At 42.5% G+C, this 23,399-nt stretch overlaps 1 protein-coding gene across 1 annotated transcript in view; it reads left to right on the forward strand.

Moving 5' to 3' along the window:
- The window catches only part of scfd2 (sec1 family domain containing 2), a 90,135-nt gene that overhangs the window by 5,056 nt on the left and 61,680 nt on the right, over nt 1–23,399 (forward strand). Inside the window, exons 3-4 of the mRNA XM_029001569.1 lie at nt 7,596–7,723; nt 11,969–12,144. Of these exons, the coding sequence (XP_028857402.1) occupies nt 7,596–7,723; nt 11,969–12,144 (304 nt within the window). The remainder of the gene's footprint in view (nt 1–7,595; nt 7,724–11,968; nt 12,145–23,399) is intronic.

The raw sequence follows: 23,399 nt of genomic DNA on the forward strand, positions 1-23,399 counted from the left end.
TACTTACGCAGGACGGAAAATCTCAACCTACTTGCGCGCAGATAGGAATGCTGGGCGCTCAACGTGATTAAGCGCGCGCCATGTAGAGCTTGTGACATCACCTTGCCATAGAAGTGCTCGGCACACCCACAAATTTGCTGCGCTGGCATGACCAAAAGGTGATTTTGACAGAGACACCATACATTATTAGGAACAAAATAGATACATGTAGAATATAAGCACTTTGGCATTGTCACCTTCTTTAAATTAATTCATTATTAATGGCCATGTAAAACTGAGGAGAATGTTATAAACTCTGCACACAAAAGCACTGTATTCAAACCACTCCAACTTGATGTTACCTGGTAGAAAGAGGCACAATAAAGGTTAAAGGATGAACAGTTTCTAATTTATTAACCCCAGTAGATTATTATTGCAGTTACATGTGAATATTGTATGTAAAAAATGTACCAATGTTACAGAGAAAACCAAAATGAAAAGAAAGAGTAAAGGGAGAGAGAGAGAGAGAGAGAAAAGCCACGAGGAAAATAGGTAAAATAGGAAAGACTCAGTTACTGATGGGAAAATTTCCCTCAGCTCCCCATAGGAAAGAAAAATGAAAAGTCCCGACCACAAGTGAACAATCCTTTATACATTTGACCCCCTGGACGTTGTCATCGACCAATCAGAATTTGTTGTTTCTGTCTTGTCCTGCCCCCGTGGTCTCCCGTCTTATATATATTATATCAACATATACAGGAGTGAGGGGTGAAAAAAGGGGTCGTGGTATTTGGAGCAGGATTATTATTGAACATACCCAGACAATCTGCTTCAGTACCCACTTACAAAAACAAAAAAGAAACAGCAGAAAACACACAGCAACAACCAACATCTGCGTAAATAACATTTAATATTCATTATTAAATGGCACTTAACAGCACACAGTATTAATAATACAAGCCTTGTTCAGCAGGTCCAGACAGTATGTGCCTGTGAGTACTTGTTTGTGCACTTAGGGTGAGCCATTATGTGTACCCCTGTGTGCACATCTGTGTCTGTGTAAGTGGTTAATAGTGCATGTGGGGAGCCACAGGCAAGCCCCCTCCCTGAGGGCACGGGAATCCCAGGAGGGCCACCGGAGGAACAATTGCTGTCCCCACCTAGAAAAGGGCAGAAGAGTCCTCAACCCAGAGCCTCAAAAGAGCCAAGAGGGCAGGACCAGAGAAGTGAACCAGTCTACCACTGGGCCGCCAGCCCCAGAGGTTGAGAGCCTCCAAGCCACTGGCAGTTGGGAGACTCATACACCGGCTGGAGTCTTGGCTCCCATCGCTGGGGGAGCCTGAGATGTGAAGTGGAGTCCAGGACCCAACCTGTCAAATAGTCTTAAATTCATCTTGGAAAAGGCAAAACTACTTAATTGGGTCGAATATAAGATATCCCCAGACTAAAACATATAAAACAAGATATAACATGGCAACTTTTTAAAAGGGCAGGGCCCATAGTGGCGATTGACAGTTGTCACACACCCTTTATTTGCAAGTAACGGCCCTTGTCCATGGACTGTCAGTAGAAGTTACTGAGGTGATCTCTTTTATAGTCCTCTTGGGAAACCAAACCTGCAGACAGATTATCAAGAATTCAAATAAGTGATATATTTTCTGGATTCCCTACATAGGCATATAGGCTTCAAGGGTATATTTAGGTTTTTGAGCCTGTTGGCAGGGACAACATATGATTTGACATGATTTCCTTAAATGAATGCACTGTAGCGTATTTTTAAGGATCTGTGTTTTTCGGCATATGTTTGGACTGATGGGCTAGGTTTTGAGGGTAGTTACTATATAAATATAATGTTCTAATAGGTGGGTAGAGTCTGTATTGTGCAGAATGAAATAATAGTGATTTTGGAAGATATTTTGGTCCCATACTATATGGCTTTCTCTTATAATTGTTGGAGGTTTTGCTGGTTATGGGTGTTGCTATGGGTGGTCACTGCTTTTAGCCGTGTAGAAATCATGCTCCAATCTGGCCTCTGTTTGATCTGTTGACTTTGTTTAAGTTAGATTTTAGTTTTCAGTTTTTACTCTTTCAGCTTCTAGGGTATTAGCATGGTATGATTGTGTGTGTGTGGGGGGGAATGAGGGATTGCTGTCTGAGTATGTGGTAGGTGTGGTGGGTGAGTTTGTATCTGGTGGTCCCGTGCCCACTAGCAGACTAGGAGTAATGTGTTTATCTTGGCAGGGTTAGTGGTCGTTTGGGCACTTTGGTGCTGTGTGGGACACATGAAATCAGCGGGAGCAGGGAAAGGTGTGTCCACCACAACACCTCAGACAAGGGTTTGGAACCGGGAAGGGAGTGAGACGGGAAACAAGAAATAGGGTTGGAGGGAACCTGAAAGGAGGAATACTTGGCACTCCTGACTCTGCAAGGATCGGAGGAGGGAGAACCGCACCAAAGCCTGAGAAAATACGATCTGCTGCCACTTGAAATGTGCATGCCAGACCCTGCCACCAACCAGGAGAAACACACACACTCCTGACTATTTCTGTAATCTCATGGAAAATGAGAATGAAAAACATTGGAGACCTGATGGATATAAAGAGAGAGGACATGGACCTGTTTGTACCTGTTTTTGAAAGAGAAGCTGGAGAAAATTTGGTAATTAAGGCAATTTAGGTAGACTTGGCAGAAAAACTCTGGAGGTCACCATGTCTCACAATGTTTTCTTTTTAAAACTTTGCCTGTACTGTCACAACTCATTGGAGGAGATGACAAGTCAGTCCCTCCAGGACGTCATGATTTTGCAGTCACGACAGTTAACATGTTACGCAACCCTCATTAATTTGTCCAATCTAACTTTGACTTCTGCTACATCGCATGCACACACATGCAGACCGGAATGTTGTAGTAGCACATATTTCTCTGCTCTTTGTGAAATGAGTTTGTGTATTCACCTGCATTGCAGTGAGACAGTTGTAGTGAAATTTTAGGCTTCAACTCTCCCCAAGAAAACCCATGAGTTATTGTTAAACTATGAAACGGGCGAGTAAATCAACCAACCAATCAATAAATCCAGCTTCTTTAATTGGTTGATACCAAATTACAATTGATGTTCAAAATCTATGCATAACATATATTTACTTCAGGGACAAATATTTGGGTCAGTGGTTGGAAGATTGCCGGTTCGAATCCCGAACCACTGAGGTGCCAATGAGCAAAGTACAGACTCCACGCGCTGCTCCCGGGCGCCTTTCGTGTCTGCCCACGGCTCGCTCAGGGAATGGGTTGAATGCAGAGGACACATTTCACTGTGTGCACTGTGCTGTGGTGTGTCACACGTGACTATTAATCACTTTCACTTCAAATAGTCCGCATTTTTTAGGGACTTAAGTCATCGTATTAGTTCAGCTAAAACCTGAATAGAATCTAAATAGAACTGATTTTATAATTCAAGCTACAGTCCCATATGTAGCTTTGGACACATTTAAAGCATTTAGACTGTATTTTTTTGCAGGTGTTGAAAGCTGCTTCTTTGTTCAGTCTTCCCCGCTGCAGCATTCTCTTTGTGACCTTGAGTTTATCATTATGTGTTCTAACTTGATTTCTTAGCTTCAAAAAGGCCTGCAAGATATCAGGCCATTTTATTCTGGAGGGATTTTGAACGTGTTCCTCTTCCTCCCCTCTTCTGATGTGGATAGTTGTTTCTAGGTTAAGCTGGGATGAGAAAAGTTTATTTAAAAGGGAGACGGTGTAAGGAGAAGCTACTCAAACCTGAAAGGTCGCACAAAAGTAGCGCTTGAAGTTAGTATAAGATCTTTTTCTCACTGTTCCATAAGGAGAATGCTTCTCCTTTCTTTCTTGCACACTGTGCAGTGATTGACAGGACACTGTTCTTCTTCACAGACAGCTGCTGAGTGACAGTGGTGGCCTAGTGGTTAAGGAAGCGCCCCCCATAACCAGAAGGTTGCCGGTTCGAATCCCGATCCGCCACTGAGGTGCCACTGAGCAAAGCACCGTCCCCGCACACTGCTCCCCGGGCACCTTTCATGGCTGCCCACTGCTCACTCAGGGTGATGGGTTAAATGCAAAGGACTAATTTCACTGTGTGCACCGTGTGCTGCTGTGTATCACATGTGACAATCACTTCACTTTCTTTCTTCTGACAATGCAGTAAATTGGAAATGTGTGTTCCCTCAATTAAATGTACCAGTTTTTTTGTTTGTAAGGTGAGGGTTAGAAGTAGGGTTATGATTAAAGCCGTTTTATATAGAGATATGCACATGATTGTTTTTCGTAATCGTCACAAAGCCTTAGAGATGTGTGTGTGTGTGTGTTTGTGTGTGCATGAGAGAAAATGAATGAGTGAGTGTGTGCCCTGCAGACATCTCCTCAGTGACTTGTGGGATTTTAGATGTGACTTAATCAGACACAGATGACAGAAATGTGAGGGGTACGATGCGTGTTTATGAAGTGTGTGTGTGTGTGTGTCTGTGTGTGTTACCCTATGTCTGTGTGTGGTACACAGTGTCACATACGCTGCTGTGTTGAATATGATTCAGGAACACATCACACCATAAAGTGTACAGTAACAGAGGACATTCGGCAACACATCTAATCTGCTCCACGGCATGATACTCTGGTTTGTACACTGAGAACATGTGATAAGATAGAGTAGGTGGCCATGGTCTTCACTAGACATCTTGAATAAAAGACCTCATGTGGATATACAGTATTATGACACATTAGCAGGCTGGTACACTGATGGTCTCCAGAGGCATAAAACATGGTGCGCTCAGAGCTTTGTGGTTGACCGTGAGGTTCTATTTGAGAGCCGTGGACCTCAAATGCCACGCAGATGTTATGAAACATTTCCTAACCTAACGTGGGGACCTACCCTGGAGATTTAGGGACATAGGACGATTGGTCTACAGTCATGGTCCATCAAAGCCTGGGCAATCTCTACATATGCTTGGCTCCAAACAAAAGTAATGTGCATGAGGCAGGATTTAAAATAAATTTAATCTCACAGTCTCTGTCCTCTCTGTGCTGTGTGAAAGTCACCGTTTGTGTTTCTTAATAACTCAAGAATAAACTGATAAACTACCCCCTCTGGCAAATAGGTGCTACTGTTTGTATTTGAGGTGGGGACTAGGATGATAAACAAAGAGAGACAAGACAGGGAAGCTGTCTCCTGGTCTCTCTCCATCTATATCTCACTATCCAGGATATTCCTTCCTGTCTGGCTGCTTATCTCCTCCCTCCGCCATTCCCCCTCCACGTACTGGCAGTCTTTACGGAGGGCATTCCAGTCTGTCACAACATCCTCTCTGCCTCTCTCAGAACCGAATGATTGGAAACAAACACCCACACGCACGGTGAGAGACAGAATTTCAGGCAATGATTGACACCCATCTTCCAAGGCAACAGTGCCACCATCAGGAATATAAATCTCCTCCCCTAACCTCCTCACCCCTGCGCACACACATACTTCTGCTTGTGCAGCTCTTGGGGTTACAGGGACCAGGGACCCATTGATCAGCTTTCTGATCCCAACCCCCTCACCCCCCACACCTACTCCCTCTTCAGCTCAGTGTCTGAACAAATGGAGAAAGAGGGGAGGGAGGGTAAAAGACTTAAAAAGGTAGAGGGGGATAAATTGGAACCATGCAGCACCTTCACTACATTCCACCAGGACCCTGACCCTTCCCAGAACACACAAGGGTTCATGTGTATACACACACACACACACACACACACACACACACACACACACACACAGGGGGTCCCTCATTCGGCATGACAGCAATGCTAAATATGCGTCTTGTCCATCTGTTTACAACACACATGGTCATCATGCATGCAAGTGCACACAATACATGCACAGTGTGTGACTATGCAGCCATAGACTTTAACAGCAGACCTCTTCTTTAAAAGAACATTTCTGTTTTAACCGTCTAAAAAAAAAAATACCAACACAAAAAGACTTTCTTTCTTTTGATGGTTTATTTTATTTGAATAAAACCATTTCCTTGCATCCACTCTCCTTTCTTCTTTTTCTCCATTCGCTGCATTCTCTTTCCCTCCCCGAGTCCACATTTCTGCAGTGCGGTTGTCTTTTCTTGAGGGTGTGCAGAAAGCAGGATTAGTATGTATATGAGTTTTGAGTGTGCACACTGATATATGTATACGCATGTACGTTGGGGAGGGGTCCTTCACTATTTTTCCGTGTGCCAGCTACATGTCTGGAACAGATTACAGCTGATATTAAACACATGGCAGTAGTTAGGACAGAGAAAAAGTGAAGGGGTGTGGGGTGGATGGAGGGCGGAGGAGAGCGGAAAATTAGAGAAAAAAGAAAAACAGTGCAGATTTAACATTTGGGCTCCATGTCAGTGAGACTGCTCTCCACCCTCTCTGTTTCTTTGCTGCTTCTCTCTTTTTCAATTCTGTTCTTAGCGTCATTTTTTTTCTCCTTATTTTCTTTTTTGATTGATTTCTTTTGATTTTAGTTTTTCCCGGTCTTTTGTATTTTTTGTTCTTTGTACCTGTTCTATTCCATTAGAGGGAATTGAGTTGTATTTTATGTCACTCCCTTCTCGAGAGTGCAAACAGTCCACTCCTCTGGTAATATGACATGGTAGCCCGTTGAATGGATTACACACACACACACACACACACACACACTCTCTGGTCCTTAAAAGAATCTGAAGAACCTGTGCCGGTGTAGAGATTGGTTGAGGGTGGGTTGGAAGGATTGTAATTTGGAAGGATTGTAAGTTAGAGATGATTAAATTTGAGGTAAGTCTTCATAAAGGTCGAGATGAAGGTGATGACATGTCATGCTTGTGAAGGGGTCTCTGGGAAGTGAATCAATGCAGTGCTTCATGGAGAAGAAAAATCTTAAATCCCCTTTGTTTTATGTGTGTGTGAGAGAGAGATTTTTTTTTTTTTTTTTGTGGCAGGATGAATCATTTTAGCCAGAACTTCTTGAGCAATGACATGATTTCTGGAATTGTTCCTTACACTTTTCTCAATAATTTAATTTTTCCCCATGTAAGTGATCCCTTAGGGCCAACAACTGACCCCCAACACAACCTAATGAGCACTCAATCACACTGATCCAGCCAGCCACGCCTGTTTGTGTGTGTTTGTGTTAGTGGTGCACATTTCTAGAAATGTTATGTGCTTATGTGGGTATTTAAATGTGTATGAGGGGTTGTGTTTTGGTGTATGAAATAGAATGGTTTTTATGTGTCTGAGTACGTGTTTGATAGAGTATAGGTTTGTTGTGCTTGGCTTGGCTCCTTGGTGTTGAGGTCAAGATGACTGATATCTCCCTTTCCTACAGTGTGTTTAAACACTTCTTATCATATCTGGACTACCTAAACTTTCATTAAAAGCAAGGATATGGTTCTGTTCTTCACTTTATTAGGTTTTCTATTTTTCGTGAGTGATGGGTATATGTTGTATGTTAGATGAGATGTTAGTCATATTTGTGCAAATGCTGCATAGTTATTGCTATGGTCCTATTAAATATGTAGAAGTAGATGTGCTTGTGTATGTGTTTTCTTCAGTAGACTGACCTCAGAATGACATTGCTGACCTCTGCCTTGCAGGTCCGCTGCAGCACAGTCATTATGGGAGACAATGCTGGTTGCTAAGCAAAAGGAGGCAGTGATGGAGGTGAGGAGGCAGCTGGTGGAGGCAGCCAGCAAAGAGAACCTGCCAATCAAAATGAGTCTCGGTACGTCCCCCCAAACCATCAATACCGTTTATCAGAATTGTACCTTCCCTCATCCGTTTTCCGCTCTCTTGGATGTAAATACAGTCACGACTTATTCACTGTAGAAATAGCCTCAACTATAGTGTTATCAAAAGACTAGATTGGAGAATAGCAGTGACCTTTCCACTCGTATGATCAGATCTCCATTTGCTTTATACCACTCTGAGCTGTTAACCTTAGATACTGGGCCAATTAACCTCTGGTTTGCTGTGATACATTCCAGAGGTTCAAGAAAATAAGAGGACTGACAAATACACAAGTGCCACAACCCACATCATCACAAAATGCTGTTTGTTCATATCAGTCATGATCATGGCTTTAGCATTTAGAAATTAAGACACACTTGATGTGACTTTAGTGTACCTGGCCCACTCAATCAGAATTCATTATTTAATCACCTTTAAATAGGCTGTAAGAAGGTACTTTTTTATTTTAAACATTTAATTTTTTTATATTTTTAAAGATGGACATTATGCAAAAGAAAAAAGCAGTTTAAGTAGTTTTAGTGCTCTATGTTGTAAGATATTATAATTTAAACACTCTGTAAAGTAGTGCTGCAATTGCCTATTTATCAAAAGTGGTGGCATGACAGGATGATTATTTCCTGAAATGATCGGGTGATGGATATGGCACGGCCGTAATTGCTGCATGTTTATGAGATGCGTGCGAGAAGACTCCATTCGTTTTAACGGACGTGTTCATCTGTAACTATGGAGCCTACAGGCCAGGCCATCGCTCAGTTAAACTTCAGACGGGTTTAAAGATGAAGGATCGTTGTCTTTGCAGGAGGAAAGGATAGATGAAGATGCAGGAAAAAGAAAGAAGAAACCCAAGACTGTCCAGGGTGGTTTTAGGAAGGGCCACAGCGCCACCTTAAGGAAGGACGTTTTACGGCATGTCCATTCACTCATGTGGCTGCAGAGGAAATGTGAACCACATGTTGACAAAGACACACGCACACACTCAGTCACACATGTTCTGTAGAACCTCTGTTGTTAGTAAATGAAGCAACCGGTTTTGTAACAAAAGCTAAAAGTGCTCACAGACACGTAAGGATGGCAGCGTATTTACACACGCGTACATTTCACCGCACATCGGCATCAGTGTCACTGTTATCATTTCTATGCACACACACACACACACACACGGCTCCCCTGGTGGTTTCCACTAACACATGTGCGAGAAGCACTCTCTGCTCCTAGCAACCTCCCTCTTTGCTCTGAGACGGGCACAGAGATGGTGACACGTAGACTTTCCAAAAAAGAAGGCTGAAGAAGATGGTTTGTGCGTGTTGTGAGTGTTTAGAAGTGTTTAAGGGTGTGTGTGTTTGTGAGAGCAAGTGTATTAGGTGTTAGTACTGTGGTTAAGTTTTCTCTACCTCAGACTCCTACAGTGTAGACTGTGTGTCCAGGAGGCTATGAAAGTGCCAAACTACACACACACACACACACACACACACACACACACACACACACAGACAGTCAAGCCAGGCCTTGACACATTAAACTTAATGCCTCGCTGTATTGGCTCCACATGCCCTCGCGGCTTCCAGCGCTCTCCCACCCTGCCCCTCCCCCACAGAGGTCCGTACCCCCACTTCACCCTCATTAACGTATCATTACCAAACAGCGGGACACACCCGTGTTGTTCTGTCTGAGACGTAATCGTCCAGCCCGTTGTTATTTTCAATGCTGGTAAGTGGCGTTGTGCAGAGTCGTGCTCAAACACACCTGATATCTGTACGTTTGTATTTCATGGTTCTCTTGTTTGCTCTTTTTTTTCTGTGTATTAATCTGATATCCTGAAGTGAAAAGAAAACGTCAGCACTGCCTTTTCACATTTAGTCATCGGCACTGAAAAATGACATGAGCGTTCTTAATCTCTGGAAACTGACATTGTGCATGTGTGAAGGACGTGTGCGTGTGTGCTTGGACTACATTGAATTTTGGTTAGGATTAAGTTTTTATTTGTGAAACGAAAGTTGATACTTTAGATTTTGTTACATGTTTATTACTACAGTTATAACAAAGACTTCACGTGTGTGAGTGTGTGTGTGAGCAACTGTGAGCGAGAGGCAGAGAACTTTGTGTTGTTTTGTAACTGAAGTGTTGACAGAACCTGTGTTGCTTCCAGAACACATGGCCCAATTCCGTCAGAGCAATGGGTTTGTTTCGTTATGTAGAAAAAGGGAATTATTCAACTAATTCTCAGATGAAAACACACACACACACAGGCAAGCGCACACAGCCAAACCAATGCATCAAATAGAAGCTATTTCCTGACTTCAGAGCCAAAGCAGTCCTAAACAGTGCCAGAACAGTCATAGTACACACACACTCTCACTATACTGCACACACTAACAAGAAGATGCACACTATTTATATGAAATAGCACTCATATTAATGATTTATATGGATGACGTAGCCTACTGCATATATTTATTACACATTGTGCATGTGCACGCACAGAGTTTTTTTTTTTTTTAAACACATCTCTCCGTAATAATCAGTATTCCTCTGTGTGTGTGTGTGTGTGTGTGTGTGTGTGAGATATACGTTGCTGTCTTTTGTTGTGGCGTGTGAGTGTGTGCGCATGACTCTGTGAAATATAGTACTGTACTGTCTGGGACCCAATCCAATCCTATTGAATAAATTTAAACCTTCAGTCGTTCCTGCCTTCCGTGGGTATAAATAAAAGTGAAATAAAATTACAGTGCACTTTCCTCATCTCCAGCTTAAGGAATAGACTGTAGTTGGCTGACTGTCTCGTCCGCATTCGCCATTCAGGGCTAAGTAATAGCCAGCCCACTCCTCTTTATGAATGTTTGTTTCAAGGCGTTGAGCTGGCTGATATTCTGGTTTTAATTATCCACATTCATAACGCAGGGATAAATTAACATTGGCCAGTGCTTTCTCAAGCCCAGCTCCGGGGCGAACCCGTTTTTGTGTGTGTCGCCCTTTTGGTTTCATATTCCCCCTGTCCTGGGTTGAGTTATGGTTGGCACGTTAAGCTAAGTGATTTCTGGGTCTTTTGCCAGGACTTTTTACAGCTGAGCTGCTTCACAATAGGCCTTTTCAGCCGCTCTGTGTTCCTGGACAATGTTTCTCAACTATATTTAAATTTGATGGTACATTTAAAAATCGCTCTTTGCCACAATTTTACTCTCCTGATGCCACCGTGAAGGCACCATTGGCACTTAAAGTGTTATGGTTAGATTTCACAGAAGGCCTGGGTCATCTTCTGAACTCTCATTGGGTTAATTTTCTGACAGCACTGCTCTCTTAAGTTAAACATCTCTATTACCCATCAAGTCCCACTCCTTTTTTTTTTTTTTTTTTTTTTACCCCCCTCTGGAACTTTCAGCCCCTTTCTTCACCCCGGGCGCCTGTCTCTCTTCCCCCATCATCTGTTTGGCCGCGCTAAAGAAAACACCGACTGCACAGCCCAACAGGAAATACTCCCACATCTGGTCCTGGTTCTGTGCACCAACATGGAGCAGAGCGCCGGGCGGGCTGTTAATGCCCTGCCCCCTAACCCCAACCAGTCCACCCCCATTACTCGCCCCTGAACCATGTGGGTCACCGTACCCCACTACTCAGCCCCCACTCACTTCCTGTGGCTCAGTGGAGCCCATTTTTAGAACCTGGCAGCAGGACATGTGTGTGTCAGTGTCCATACGAGTGAATGTTAGGTTTTTGAGCTCTTTATTAAAGTTTTTAAATGAATGTGCACACACGCCAACGGTGTAAAAAAAAAAAAAAAATCATTGCAATCCAATGGATTAATTTCCTTACTACACAGCTCCCACACAATTCTAGGGGAAAGATCATGGTCTGCTGGAGTGTCAAACACACTCATTTCCCTGTTTGTGTCTGGTTGATGTGTGCTTGACCAGACACTGTTATAAATCACCATGGCTTGGGTGCGTTCTCACAGCCTGCACCAAAAACAGTCAGCAAGAGTCGGTGACACACATTGCATTTTTCTTCATCTGTAAGAGGATGGCTCTCGATGAGCAATTAAGGGAGTGAAGGATTATTGGCCCAGTAATGAAACAATCCTCTCTTCTCCTGTGTCCCCGAGCAGCTCTTTTAGCCCGGTGAGGCTCCAGGGGGACTGAACCTGTAATTAGTGGAAAGGATGTCACCCTGAATGAGATCTTCAGATAATCAAGTGAACATAAAAGTCCTCTCATCTCCTCTCCAGGTCGTGTTACGACGGAGCAGCTCTTCTCCTATGCGCAGCTGTTTAAGGGAAAGGCGGAGGCGGTGGAGAACCACGCAGGGGTACTGCAGCTGACTCTGGCCACTGCTCAGACACTGAGCCACCCGTCGCTGTCACGCTGGGATGCCAGCCTAGGTTTCGAGAGGCTGCTGCTGCAGGTAGGCCGGATGCAGCTTGCACAAACTCAAGTACACACATGCGTACAGCAAAAACATGTGCATTATTAATGGTGAGATATTTAAAAAAATAAATACAAGTAGGGAAGAATTGGAGCCATTTACTGTGCACCACTTTTTCATCACTTTGATAACATGGATGACATTTACTTGGGCAGTGGTGGCCTAGCAGGTAAGGAAACGGACCAGTTATCGGACCAGTTCAGATCCCGAACCACCAAGGTGCCACTGAGCAAAGCACCGCCCCCACACACTGCTCCTCGGGTGCCTGTCATGACTGTTCACTGCTCACCAAGGGCATTTCGTTGTGTGCACCATGTTCAAATACAGACCCTGGAAGCACATCCCATTTACATCCACTGACCCATAGATTCACTGCCACAGCCCTAAATCTTATTTATATCCCATTTTTGTACTATATAGTGCAGAACCAGAACCAGACAGGCATTATACATTTGTCCTTTTGGTCCAGTGCCCACAGTATTTCTCAATGGGCTTTGACAGGCCCTACAGTTGACACCCCCTACACTTGACCCTTCTGCAGATAAAACTCAACTAAAAAAGGAGAGAGAAAAAAAGAAAGGAAGAAACCTTGGGAAGGATGGATAGAGAGCGGGATCCCCTTCCATTGGTGTCCGTGCAGAGTTGCTGATGATTTGTCCAAGAAAATCAGTTGTAGTGGTGGAAAAGTCCAAAGTGCAAAGTGACAATCACTTCCCTTATTACTTATGTATAGAGCATCTGTCCATGTTTGGAGGTACTGGACAGTGCAGAGTAGTTTTTTTAGTCCTGTGTCATGGTGTACATTACGTGTCTATTATAACGCTACTGGTCCATTTCAAGATCATTGAAGCTTTAGTTGTTACAGTGGTTGTGTAAATAGCACCTTCTGCATCTATGAATGACCTCATTAAACCATGAAATAAGGTCACTTTTATTAAAATATTAATCTGGTTGACTTTTCTTAGTAGCCACTGATGTGGTTTACTGATGTGCCAGTTAAAGACATTTTAACATTTAAACAATTTTATACAATGGTGCATAAACGTTATTAAAAAAAGTTATCATACTTTAAAGACCACAAGAAGCAACATGAGTCGCATGAAATGTGTGTGACTAATAAGACGGTCCAACAGTAACAGTAACAACAATTTATTTTTGAATAGCCCAAAATCCCAAACAGTATATCTCAATGGTCTTTACAACCACTAAAGATGACACCCCTCAGTACTTAGACCCCTTCTGGACACAAGGAACAACTCCCTGGACCACTCACATGGAGAAATAAAGATACCTTGAAGATATCTTGGGAAGGTGTAATTCAGCGAGGGACCCGCTTCCAAGGTAGAAAGACCATGCGGTGCGCATCTCTGCAGTGTTAGTGTTAACACTGGGTTATAATAAGTAATAAGTCCATTATCTCTACGATTGTCCATTTTTGGGTTGGTGGCACCTATGATCGTGGTGGGGCCAGAAGTCCATGTCCACATCTGCACCTCTCTAGTGGCCTCATCATTGGACTCTGGAGGTGGTCTGGGCACTTGATTCAGTGCCTCGGAGAGAACAAACAAAAGCAGAGTCAGACGGTGGCGAGAACAGAAATCTGAGGTTATGGCGCTACCCTAACAAAGGTGAATTGACTGTGTAATTGTCCAGGTAGTGGTCCAGCCATCAGTGGAAAGTGGACCCCAGCACACAAACAATCCCCTGCAAACACCACATATAGAACATTTTGACCGGATTGTCAAATTTATCGTTTATTTGGAAACAATTTAGTCTTTCAACGGATAAATGCTCACATATCATTTAAATGATTGAAAATGTTTTTTTTAGCAGTGATGCAATGTTGGAAAAATGGGCTGTCAAGTAAAGTCTCTCCTTTCAGTCTCTCCTCCTCACGCTGACGCACACGTAATTACAGAGCGTCTGAATGCACTGCAGGTGGAGGTTTATCTGAGGTGAACGCGTCGGGATAAACAGTCCAGAGTGAGACGCACAAACTGCTGCTTTCGTTGTAAACAGTGGCTCCTCTGTTTTGGGGGGAGAGGACCAGTTTTCTGTAAACGTCTGGAGAAGCTTGCGAGGCAATATGAGTTTTATGGGCATGTTTACAGACTGGGTGGTTCAGAGGTCAGTAGGAAAGGCTTCAAAGGACGATGTGAGATGAGGTGCATGTGTATCTGAAGGTGGAGTGGGTCAGAGAGCATCTCAGCAGGGTGGAGGGATGACCAAGGATATTTAGGGTGTGGTGGTAAGTGAAAATGAAATAATCTCAGTCAGGCGACTGAATTTCTGATTAGTTACTCTGGATTGGAACCTCAGATGAACGTAAATGTAACATTTCACTGGATTTTAGAAATTAATAAAAGTATTTAGCTTAATAATATTCATGGTTCAATGGTTTTAGGAAAAACAACATAATAAGTCCATATGTATTATGTAGGACAGGGGTGTGAAAGTCAAATGGACAGGGGGCCAAATAAAAAATTTAGGAACAAGCCAAGGGCTTGGACTGATCGAATGTTCATTGAAAAAAAATAAAATGACCGCATATAGTCTAGTGATCCCCATAGTGGCCTAGTGGGTAACACACTCGCCTATGAACCAGAAGACCCAGGTTCAAATCCCACTTACTGCCATTGTGTCCCTGAGCAAGACACTTAACCTTAAGTTGCTCCAGGGGGACTGTCCCTGTAACTACTGATTGTAAGTCGCTCTGGATAAGGGCGTCTGATAAATGCTGTAAATGTAAATGTAAATGTAAACAGTCTGAAAACCTAAAAATATATTACTATATGATCAAATAAATAAATAAATAATTTCTTATGGCTCTGTCAGTAAATTTTAATTTTCAACAGGGACAAAAGCTTTATGTAAAAATCCCCCAAACATGAACATTAAATGAATGAAGCGGTATTATTCAAGGCACCATCAGTATTACTTCTCAGGGAAATAGCAAAAATGGCCTAAATTTACTTCAAAGAAATAAATAATATCAGCAATTTTCTATAATTCACTCAACTGAAATATTTTTAAAAACAAATTGGATTGAAATACAATAATAAAGTGTCAAAATCTATTAACATGAAACATTTTTTTTCTTCAACAAATATTTCACTTTTAAACTTTAACTTTTAAAACTCTAAATACGTCATTGCACAGTAATGTTCACTTTTTTGAAGCTGTGGCTGATACTTGGTGGTGTCTCATCTTTTGAACAAGTTCATCAATGTTCGGGGCCAGGCTCTGGGCTGAGGAAATCCTCAGGATTGAGTGGAGGTGTCCTGCTTTTTTGTGCTTCAAAGTCAGCAAATCGGCGTCGAAAGTCAGCGGCGAGTACACTAATTTCCGCGTGTTTTGTCTCATGATGCCGTCTCAGATTAAACTCTTTCATCACCGCCACACTTTCTCCACACAAAAGACACACAGGTTTTCCAGCTACCTCCGTGAACATGTACTCCGACTCCCACCTTGTTTTAAAAGTCTGGTTCTCAGTGTCCACCTTCTGTTTTGCCATTTTTTAAGGGTAGGCTATCTGAAAGTTGACTTTTGAAGTGATGCTAATGCCCGCTGATGAATAATGAAAGGAAGTGGCCTCCATTGAATTGTGGGAAATGTAGTGCGTTGGTGAGTGTAAAGTACCGGGATGCTGCTGGCGTGCAGTGACCTGCGGGCCAGTTTAATAATAAATGTATATAATCCCGGGGGCCAGAAAAATCCCGGATGTGGCCGGCGGGCCTTGACTTTGACATATGTGATGTAGGACATGGTCACAATTGCAGATGGGCAAAGGCAGCAGACGGTCCTCTGACAACATCCAGTTGAGTTTTATCAATGATCTTCAAATCTGCAGTCCACCAGATCAGATAAGTATAGGGTTTTTAAAGAAGTGTGCCTGATGAAGGTACTGGATTCTCAAGGTATGTGTCATGATCTTTCTTGGGAGAAAATGCCATTAGCAACAGTGAGTCTCTTTCACGTGTGGTTTAAATAAACTCAATTCAGTCAGACTTGCCATTTAAATGGACAGGTTTTAAAAGGTTTGAAAATATTAGTAATTAATCACTACTTATAATCAGTGGCACAAGTCCTGTCAACTTTTTTCCCTCATATATCATCACTCCAGAGTCTCCCATACGTTATTTTTATGCTCATCAGCCATTCAGTGATTCTTGTGTCTCATTGTTATTCTTGAAGACACCGGTCCAATCATGACTGAAGTGTTTCACCATGATATGAAGGTAAAATTATGCTACAAATAAGTTACCAGTGTATTATAAGTGTAAATCAGACTTATTAAGCATGGAGCATTTGGTTTGGAAACCGCACCGAGCTCCAGGCCTGTTTCCTCTCGCTGCTCACCTATTGCTTTTCATAGACTCTTTTTCATGGAGTTTCTTGTTCCCAGAGCTGTAAAGTTATCAGCAGGACAGCCTGGCGTTAAGGAACTTATTAAAGTCAATCACAGAAGAAAAACACACTCAGCTCATGCCAGAAACTCATTTGCGAACTAGCTTGTGGAAAGTTTTTTTTAAGATAAATATTTTTCTGTTTACTCAGGTAAAACAGAAAAGTATCAGTAGAAACTGGCTTGAAAACCTGATATCAGGGATGCCCTCCAGCCATGCTGATAGACTTTAAGCCTAGTTGTTAGCTGAACCTAAATCCTCTAATTGTATTGAGAGACTTAGAAATGTATTATCACCATTGAGCGAATTAGATTGTGTATACAACAAACTTTTATGTGAAATTAGCAAATACGTACAGTATATTTATGTGTGCAGTTGAAAATGTGACTGAAGTGGATGAATTATATTGAAGAAGAGACATGCTGGTGTATGCTCTCTTAACAGCACTCTAATATGAGCCTTGTATTTACTAGTTTCAGTTGTATTTCTTTATCTTTGTGTTTAAATATAATTTTTTTCAGTTTTTCTTTCAGACAGGAGGGATATTAAATGGCTGGATTGTACGTTTCTGGTACATTTCTGCGGTTAGCCCCTCACTTCACCCCCGCTGAGTGTGTTCTGGGAATGGTAGGTAAAGGCTGCTCAGGAAGCATGTTAATGAAGTGACCTGAGCCAGCACTGACCAGTGCTTTAGTTTTACCGCAGTGGTCTCACCACTCTAAAGTCAACTTTAAACACACGCACACGGGCAAGTTTTCTATGATGCACTGTTTCTACACCCACTTGCACTGTTTAGACAAATAAAAAATACCAAACAACATTCCTGCATCATAAACCCCTTATATGACTGCAATGAAAGTGCTATAGTGCACTGTGGTTCTATAAGTATACATTTTGATATGTGTAAATATAAGAGTTTTCCTTTGATTTAGCAGCAATTAGGTTTTGCCCTGGTAATACTTGTTGCTTGTTTGTGATGTTGTTCAGTGTTAATTCAGTGTTTCTAGGTTATATGCATGGACATCTAATCTAGCTGTTGTGTTGTGGGTGCAGATTGTTCTGGGGCTTAAGCTCGCCTCTGTAAAATTAGTCTCTTACATTTACAGCATTTATCAGACGCCCTTATCCAGAGCGACTTACAATCAGTAGTTACGGAGACAAGTCCCCCTGGAGCAATGTGTAGGGACACAATTGTAGTAAGTGAAATTTGAACCTGGGTCTTCTGGTTCGTAGGTGAGTGTTTTACGCAGCTCACTACCGCCTAGTCTCTGGAACTCTGGAACTTTCCCCAGCACTGAACCCCCCTGCTAAGGAGCACAGCCTCAGTAACAAGGCCATCATTCTCAAGGACATGCTAGAGTGTCGAATTTAATGGCCCAAGGTTGGGCTGGAACAGTGTGGAGGAGTGTGTGTGTGTGTGTGTGTGTGTGTGTGTGGATGGACGGACAAGAGAAACTGTCAACAAGTACACACTTTCACCTTTTCCAGTAACCAGACTGTGTACGGCTCAGGCTGGCAAGTGTGTGTGTGTGTGTGTGTGTGTGTTCCTCTGTGCCTATGTTTTTGTACACATCAGCCTGATGGTTATTGTATAATTATTGGCTAACAATAAAAGAGCTTGACTGTGGGGCATAGTAGGGCATGTCGAGTCTAATGAAGGCCTTTCCATCAATGCAGACTAGATGCTTCGACTAGTCTGGTGCTAGGGCTGGTTCAGAGATGTTTCACATTACATACTGTTCAGGAACTTCATCACAGCTCCTTGAGTTAATCAAATAATTTGACCAATTTGCACAAATGCTTGTATTTTGGGGTGAATTGAAATCTGAATGGAATTTTCAATTCACTGTTTCTTTAATCCTAGCTCTTCAGAATTCTTCAGGGATTATTGACTTGTGGATTTAGCACTGTTGTCGAGCTTCAGAGTGACTTTAGCAGGATTACCTTTATCAGAATGGTATGAGAACGATTGCCTTTTGTCTGCTGGTCTGTAGCTCAGTCATTGTTCTAAAAACTTTGGTTTCTGTTAATTTGGCATTGTACATTTTTTTATCCGCTTCTAGATGGCCTTGGGTCAGACAGCATCATACCAAATCTGTGGGTGGAGAACTGGCCAACCAGTCCAATCGGTTTCTATTGCCCTTCTGCTGTTAATATGTCTTTCTGTTTCGTGAGATCACGACTTGAGTTCTGCTCAGAAGTAGAACCCACTGTGCCCAAATGACACACTCACACGCAAAGACAAAATGTGTAACATGGTGATCGCAGTGTAACAAATCAATGTAAAACATGAGCAGGATTTTTATTCATTTACAATAAAATTTTATTTAAAAAAATAGTTTAATAATGATTCTGTCTGCATTGGAAAATGTGCTACATATCACCTTAAAATGTTTCAACTCTTGTTAGTAGCTTAGCTACTAGAAACCTAGTCTTGCTGTCAATAATCCTCCTAAAAACATACACACACTCAACAAAAGGGAGTGTGGCAGCATTGCTGACCTCCCACTCTACTTTATCATCCTTTGACCCCAGTCTGACCGTCCCCTCTTCAGAATCTGTTCCCCCGGCCCCAGGATCCCTGAGGGCTATCAGACCGGAGCTCCCCCAGAGAGAGCTCATCTTAGTGGGGACACAGTGGCGAGCTGCAGGCTGCGATCCGCAGGAGGCAACCAGTCGGGGACAGGAACGGCCCCCCGCTGGCTTCCCCCTCCAAGCCGCCGTAAACGGGAGCCGTTTTACACCCCCTGCTGTATCCCCCTTGCTCTTTTTCACGTCACCGATTCGCCTGTCCTTCAGTATCCCCCTTCTCTGAAACTGCTTGACATATAGAGAGAGTCCTGTCTACTCCGGCCCCCACCCCCCAAGTGGTGACAGGTCACCCAACAGCAGATGGATTTGGCCACGGTCCAGAGTGTTTGGGGGGGGAGAAGGACAGACGTTACGTTTATCGCCGACGTGACTTATTTGTCCATGGCTTCCTTCCTGTGTTTAGTCCAAGTGGATTATGATCGGAAGCGTGAGAGAGCAAACACATTTACTCCACTCTGGACCTTTTTTTTTTTTTACTGTCTAACACGCACACACTTATTCCATTGCTCATTGTGTATTACCCAGAGGCATACATTCACACACATATACATAGAAATACACTGTGACTGTGTTATGAGACGGCGCCGTAATATGCAGGGTTTGTAATGGCAGCGAAGAAGCGGGTGTTTATAGAGGGGCGGCTGTTTGAACCATTTTAAACGCAGCTGGTTTATGTGAATGTCGGGCCCCTCGTGTCTGGAATCTTCAGGCGCTGTACTCGTGGACATCCCACACCTGTATTCACAATTCGGAAGGAAACACCTTGGGGAAGACTGCACAATCATTCTATTAAAAGTGGTTGTCTTGATGTCATCTCTGAGTTTAAAGCATCATTCCCCGTTCAAGCAGTTTGGCCATATATATATATATACACACACTCACACACACATTCTACAAACACACACACCAATAACCGGTCATTCATTTTATGAAATCAGAAAGATGAGAATAGGCATCTGTATATATGGACCGCAATATTCTGAATATGTTTAGATATTTAGAAAAATTATTAGATTATTGTGTTTACATGAGTTGTAAGAGCATAGTTGTCTTATTGCCTTATGGCATGCCCACAATATACATTTGCTGCACGCCTATATCCAATTTCCCCTCAAGAATTTGACCATGCAGCTCTAGAAACATAATGATATTTCAAACCAGTATTGAGTATTTTCTTTTTACTCCAGTTCTATTTTGCGTTCCAGTTTGTTGTTTTCTGTACATACCAATAGGGAGACTCATTTAAAATTAATTCACTGCCAAATTTCTACATGTCCTACTTCCAAAGTCACCATGGGCACTCTTGTACCGCTGGCCATGTAGGTGGAAGTTGCACACACTTGTATCTTGAAGCAGCTGGCGACTGAAATACTCCAGAATCAATATGAGGATTATTTCTGCCAGTAAAACAATGAAGCACAATGTAAATGACATTGACAAGTTCACATGTCTAATTCTGGTTCTTCCAAAATTATTCCAAAAATACTGCTCTTTACATCATAGTGTTTTATTTTGAACATTTTTCTTATTGCTGTCCATGCACATGTGTTTCCAAGCAATTTCCATATCAAGAATCTCACAGCCCAAGCTGTGGTATTAAATTTAACACAGGTCTGTAATAGAATGTTTATTAATATTCTAAGCATATTTCAATCGCTGCAGCCTATGTTTCACCCAAGTCTGTGCTTTGCATTAGCCAAGTAGCAGCAATCTGTGTCTGTACAAACCCATTAAAGAAAACACTTGGGTATAAATATCTTATTTTCTTGTCTGCATTCCTTTTCCCCACCCAGGTGAAGCTTGGCTGTTTCGCTCCATTTAGATCTGAGCATTAGGCAGCTCTTTTTAGCAGAGCGCCCATCGATTTTTACATGAAGGCCGGGTCACAGATCGTTGACTTGCAGCTGGATGGAAATGGATTGTAGAGAAAATTCTCTTTTTGTCTTTTTATTTCTCAGAAAAGTGTTCATTTCTTTAAGAGTGAACGGTAAAGGCAAAGAATAAAGAGGTTAACAAAATGGAGAGGTGGTCTAGAATCCCCTCTTGTGTTCCTCGGTGGGTTCCTCGGTGCATGTTCTGGATGTTAGTGTGAGGAATGCATGTTTCAAGATGTCATGAGGCCGGAATTAGGTGTGATGTGTGTGTTTGTTGAAGAGTTTTAACCAAGCAGTAATTCCTTTCCCAGACGTTGGACAGAGCTGTGCGGTTTTGGGGTCTATTCTGTTCTCACACAGACATTTCACAATACCAGTTCATCAGGAACACTTGTCCTCGGAGTGTTTGGCTCACAACAACATTCACTAAGCGCCCTAATTTTGAGGCAAAGGGCACCATATTTTAAAGATAACGCGGTAAGTGAGAGTATACTTCAGATGTGACTGCAGTAGGTATAGACCAGTGGGGCTCAGAAAGAAAATTTTTACCCTCTCCTTATTAATAATGGATTGTGTGAATCCCTGAAGGAATCATCAGTTCATCTATAGAGAATATTGCTGGTGTCCATTATTTTCTTACTTTCCTTCCCTGCTCATAAAAGCTATAAAAGAATGTGTTTTGTGTGTTTGAATTTATGTGTGTCTGTGTGTGTGTCTGTGTGTGTGTGTGTTTTCACATGTACTTGTGTAGATAAAGGCCTTCCACGCGTTCAATTACACACAGCCTCTCTGTTCTGCTTGGCCTCTAAACAGAGATTAGGTGTCAGGTCATTTGTCACTACCTGCTGAGAAAAGCTAAAGAGGTCAGGAGCCAGAGGGTGTGTGTTGAGTGTGTTTGTGTGAGAAGGAATTTGATCAAATTTGAATGACATATAATGTGAAACTCCTGTCTGCATGTGTATTTGCTCTGTTAACCGAATTCACCGGGCATTTACATCAGACAAAGGGTTTTTCGCTACTTTGTCAAAATTGCTTGCATCTTGCATCTTACATCAACTGCTTATTGGTTTAGGACTGTAAAGTAAAATATTTTGTTCACCGTTATAAACACAAGAAGGAATGTGTAAAAAGAGGTTAATCTTTAAAGGATATATAAATATGTGAGAATATAAATATTCTGCATACAAGTGACAACATTGGACACTAAACCCTCAATCGTCAAGCCTTCAGTTGAGTTCAGTATGAATATGTTTTAGCACCCCCACCCCCCTTCTCCTGTATAGACAGTGTGCTATAAGGCGTAATTGGAGCCACTAGTTCATGCACAGTAAATAGCGAAACATTATAGTGGCTCTAATGTTAAGTGAGGTAGGTTTCCATCTGCTCTTTAAGGGAGGGTTGATTCCCTATGATTATCAACAGGTGGCATCCTGATCCTACTTCCCAGTCCCACAATGCCTCTTTTCTCCTTCACACCCCAAGAATGAATTTGCTCTGTCCCTTGTGCATCTGTCCATACAGAGGAACTGGGGTTCTTGTGAGCTTCCGTGACACCTAGGTTGCCAGGGGTCAGTGTAGGTTAATAAGGGACAGGTTAAGGTGCTGTGCTCTGCTTCATCGCCTTCCCATGGGCCTTGAGAAGAATGAAGTTGAATCTGGGTTCTTCTGGAATGTTCTGGGTGAGATCTTGTACTGTTGAGATGAAGTGGTTGCCTAGCAGGTAAGGAAGAAGCTTCAAACCCCAAACCACCAAAGTGCCACTGAGGTACCATTTCATGGCTGCCTACTGCACACAAAAGGGTGATTTGGTTAAATGCAGAGGACATATTTTGGTTGGATGCACAGTGTGCTATGCTGTGTGTCACAATGACAAAAAATAGACCAAAAAAATCTGGCTGTGCTGTTGTTAGCCACTGTAGGTGCACACGGTCCACTTGAATACTATTCAGTTGGCACACAGTGATCACTGAGAATTAGGATACCAGAATGTTTCTCTGTAACCCTATAAAAGCGATTGTGGATTGGTGTTGGTCTTTAGCTTGTGGTTGGCTGGCCAGATCATTACATTGGTTCCTCTTCACCAAATAATCTCATCTTAATTTACAGTCTGCTTGAAACAAACTATTCAGAATGCAAATGTTTAGTTGTTTTAGGCCTGGGGTAACAGGAGATCGAACCTTAACCCCTTTAGTATGATGCAGAGAGGGCGGTTTGAGGGTGCCTTTCACCCTCTAATCATATCATGTCTGGTTAGCACTTGTTTGGCTTTGGAATTGACTCATATTGATGTCAAAAAATTTATCTCATCTGTTAAATGGCTTTTTGGGGGGTTGGGGGTTGGGCAGAAGCCCCCTGCCCATTT

This window comes from Denticeps clupeoides, chromosome 13, assembly GCF_900700375.1.
Source record: "Denticeps clupeoides chromosome 13, fDenClu1.1, whole genome shotgun sequence".
Classification (NCBI taxonomy): Eukaryota; Metazoa; Chordata; class Actinopteri; order Clupeiformes; family Denticipitidae; genus Denticeps; species Denticeps clupeoides.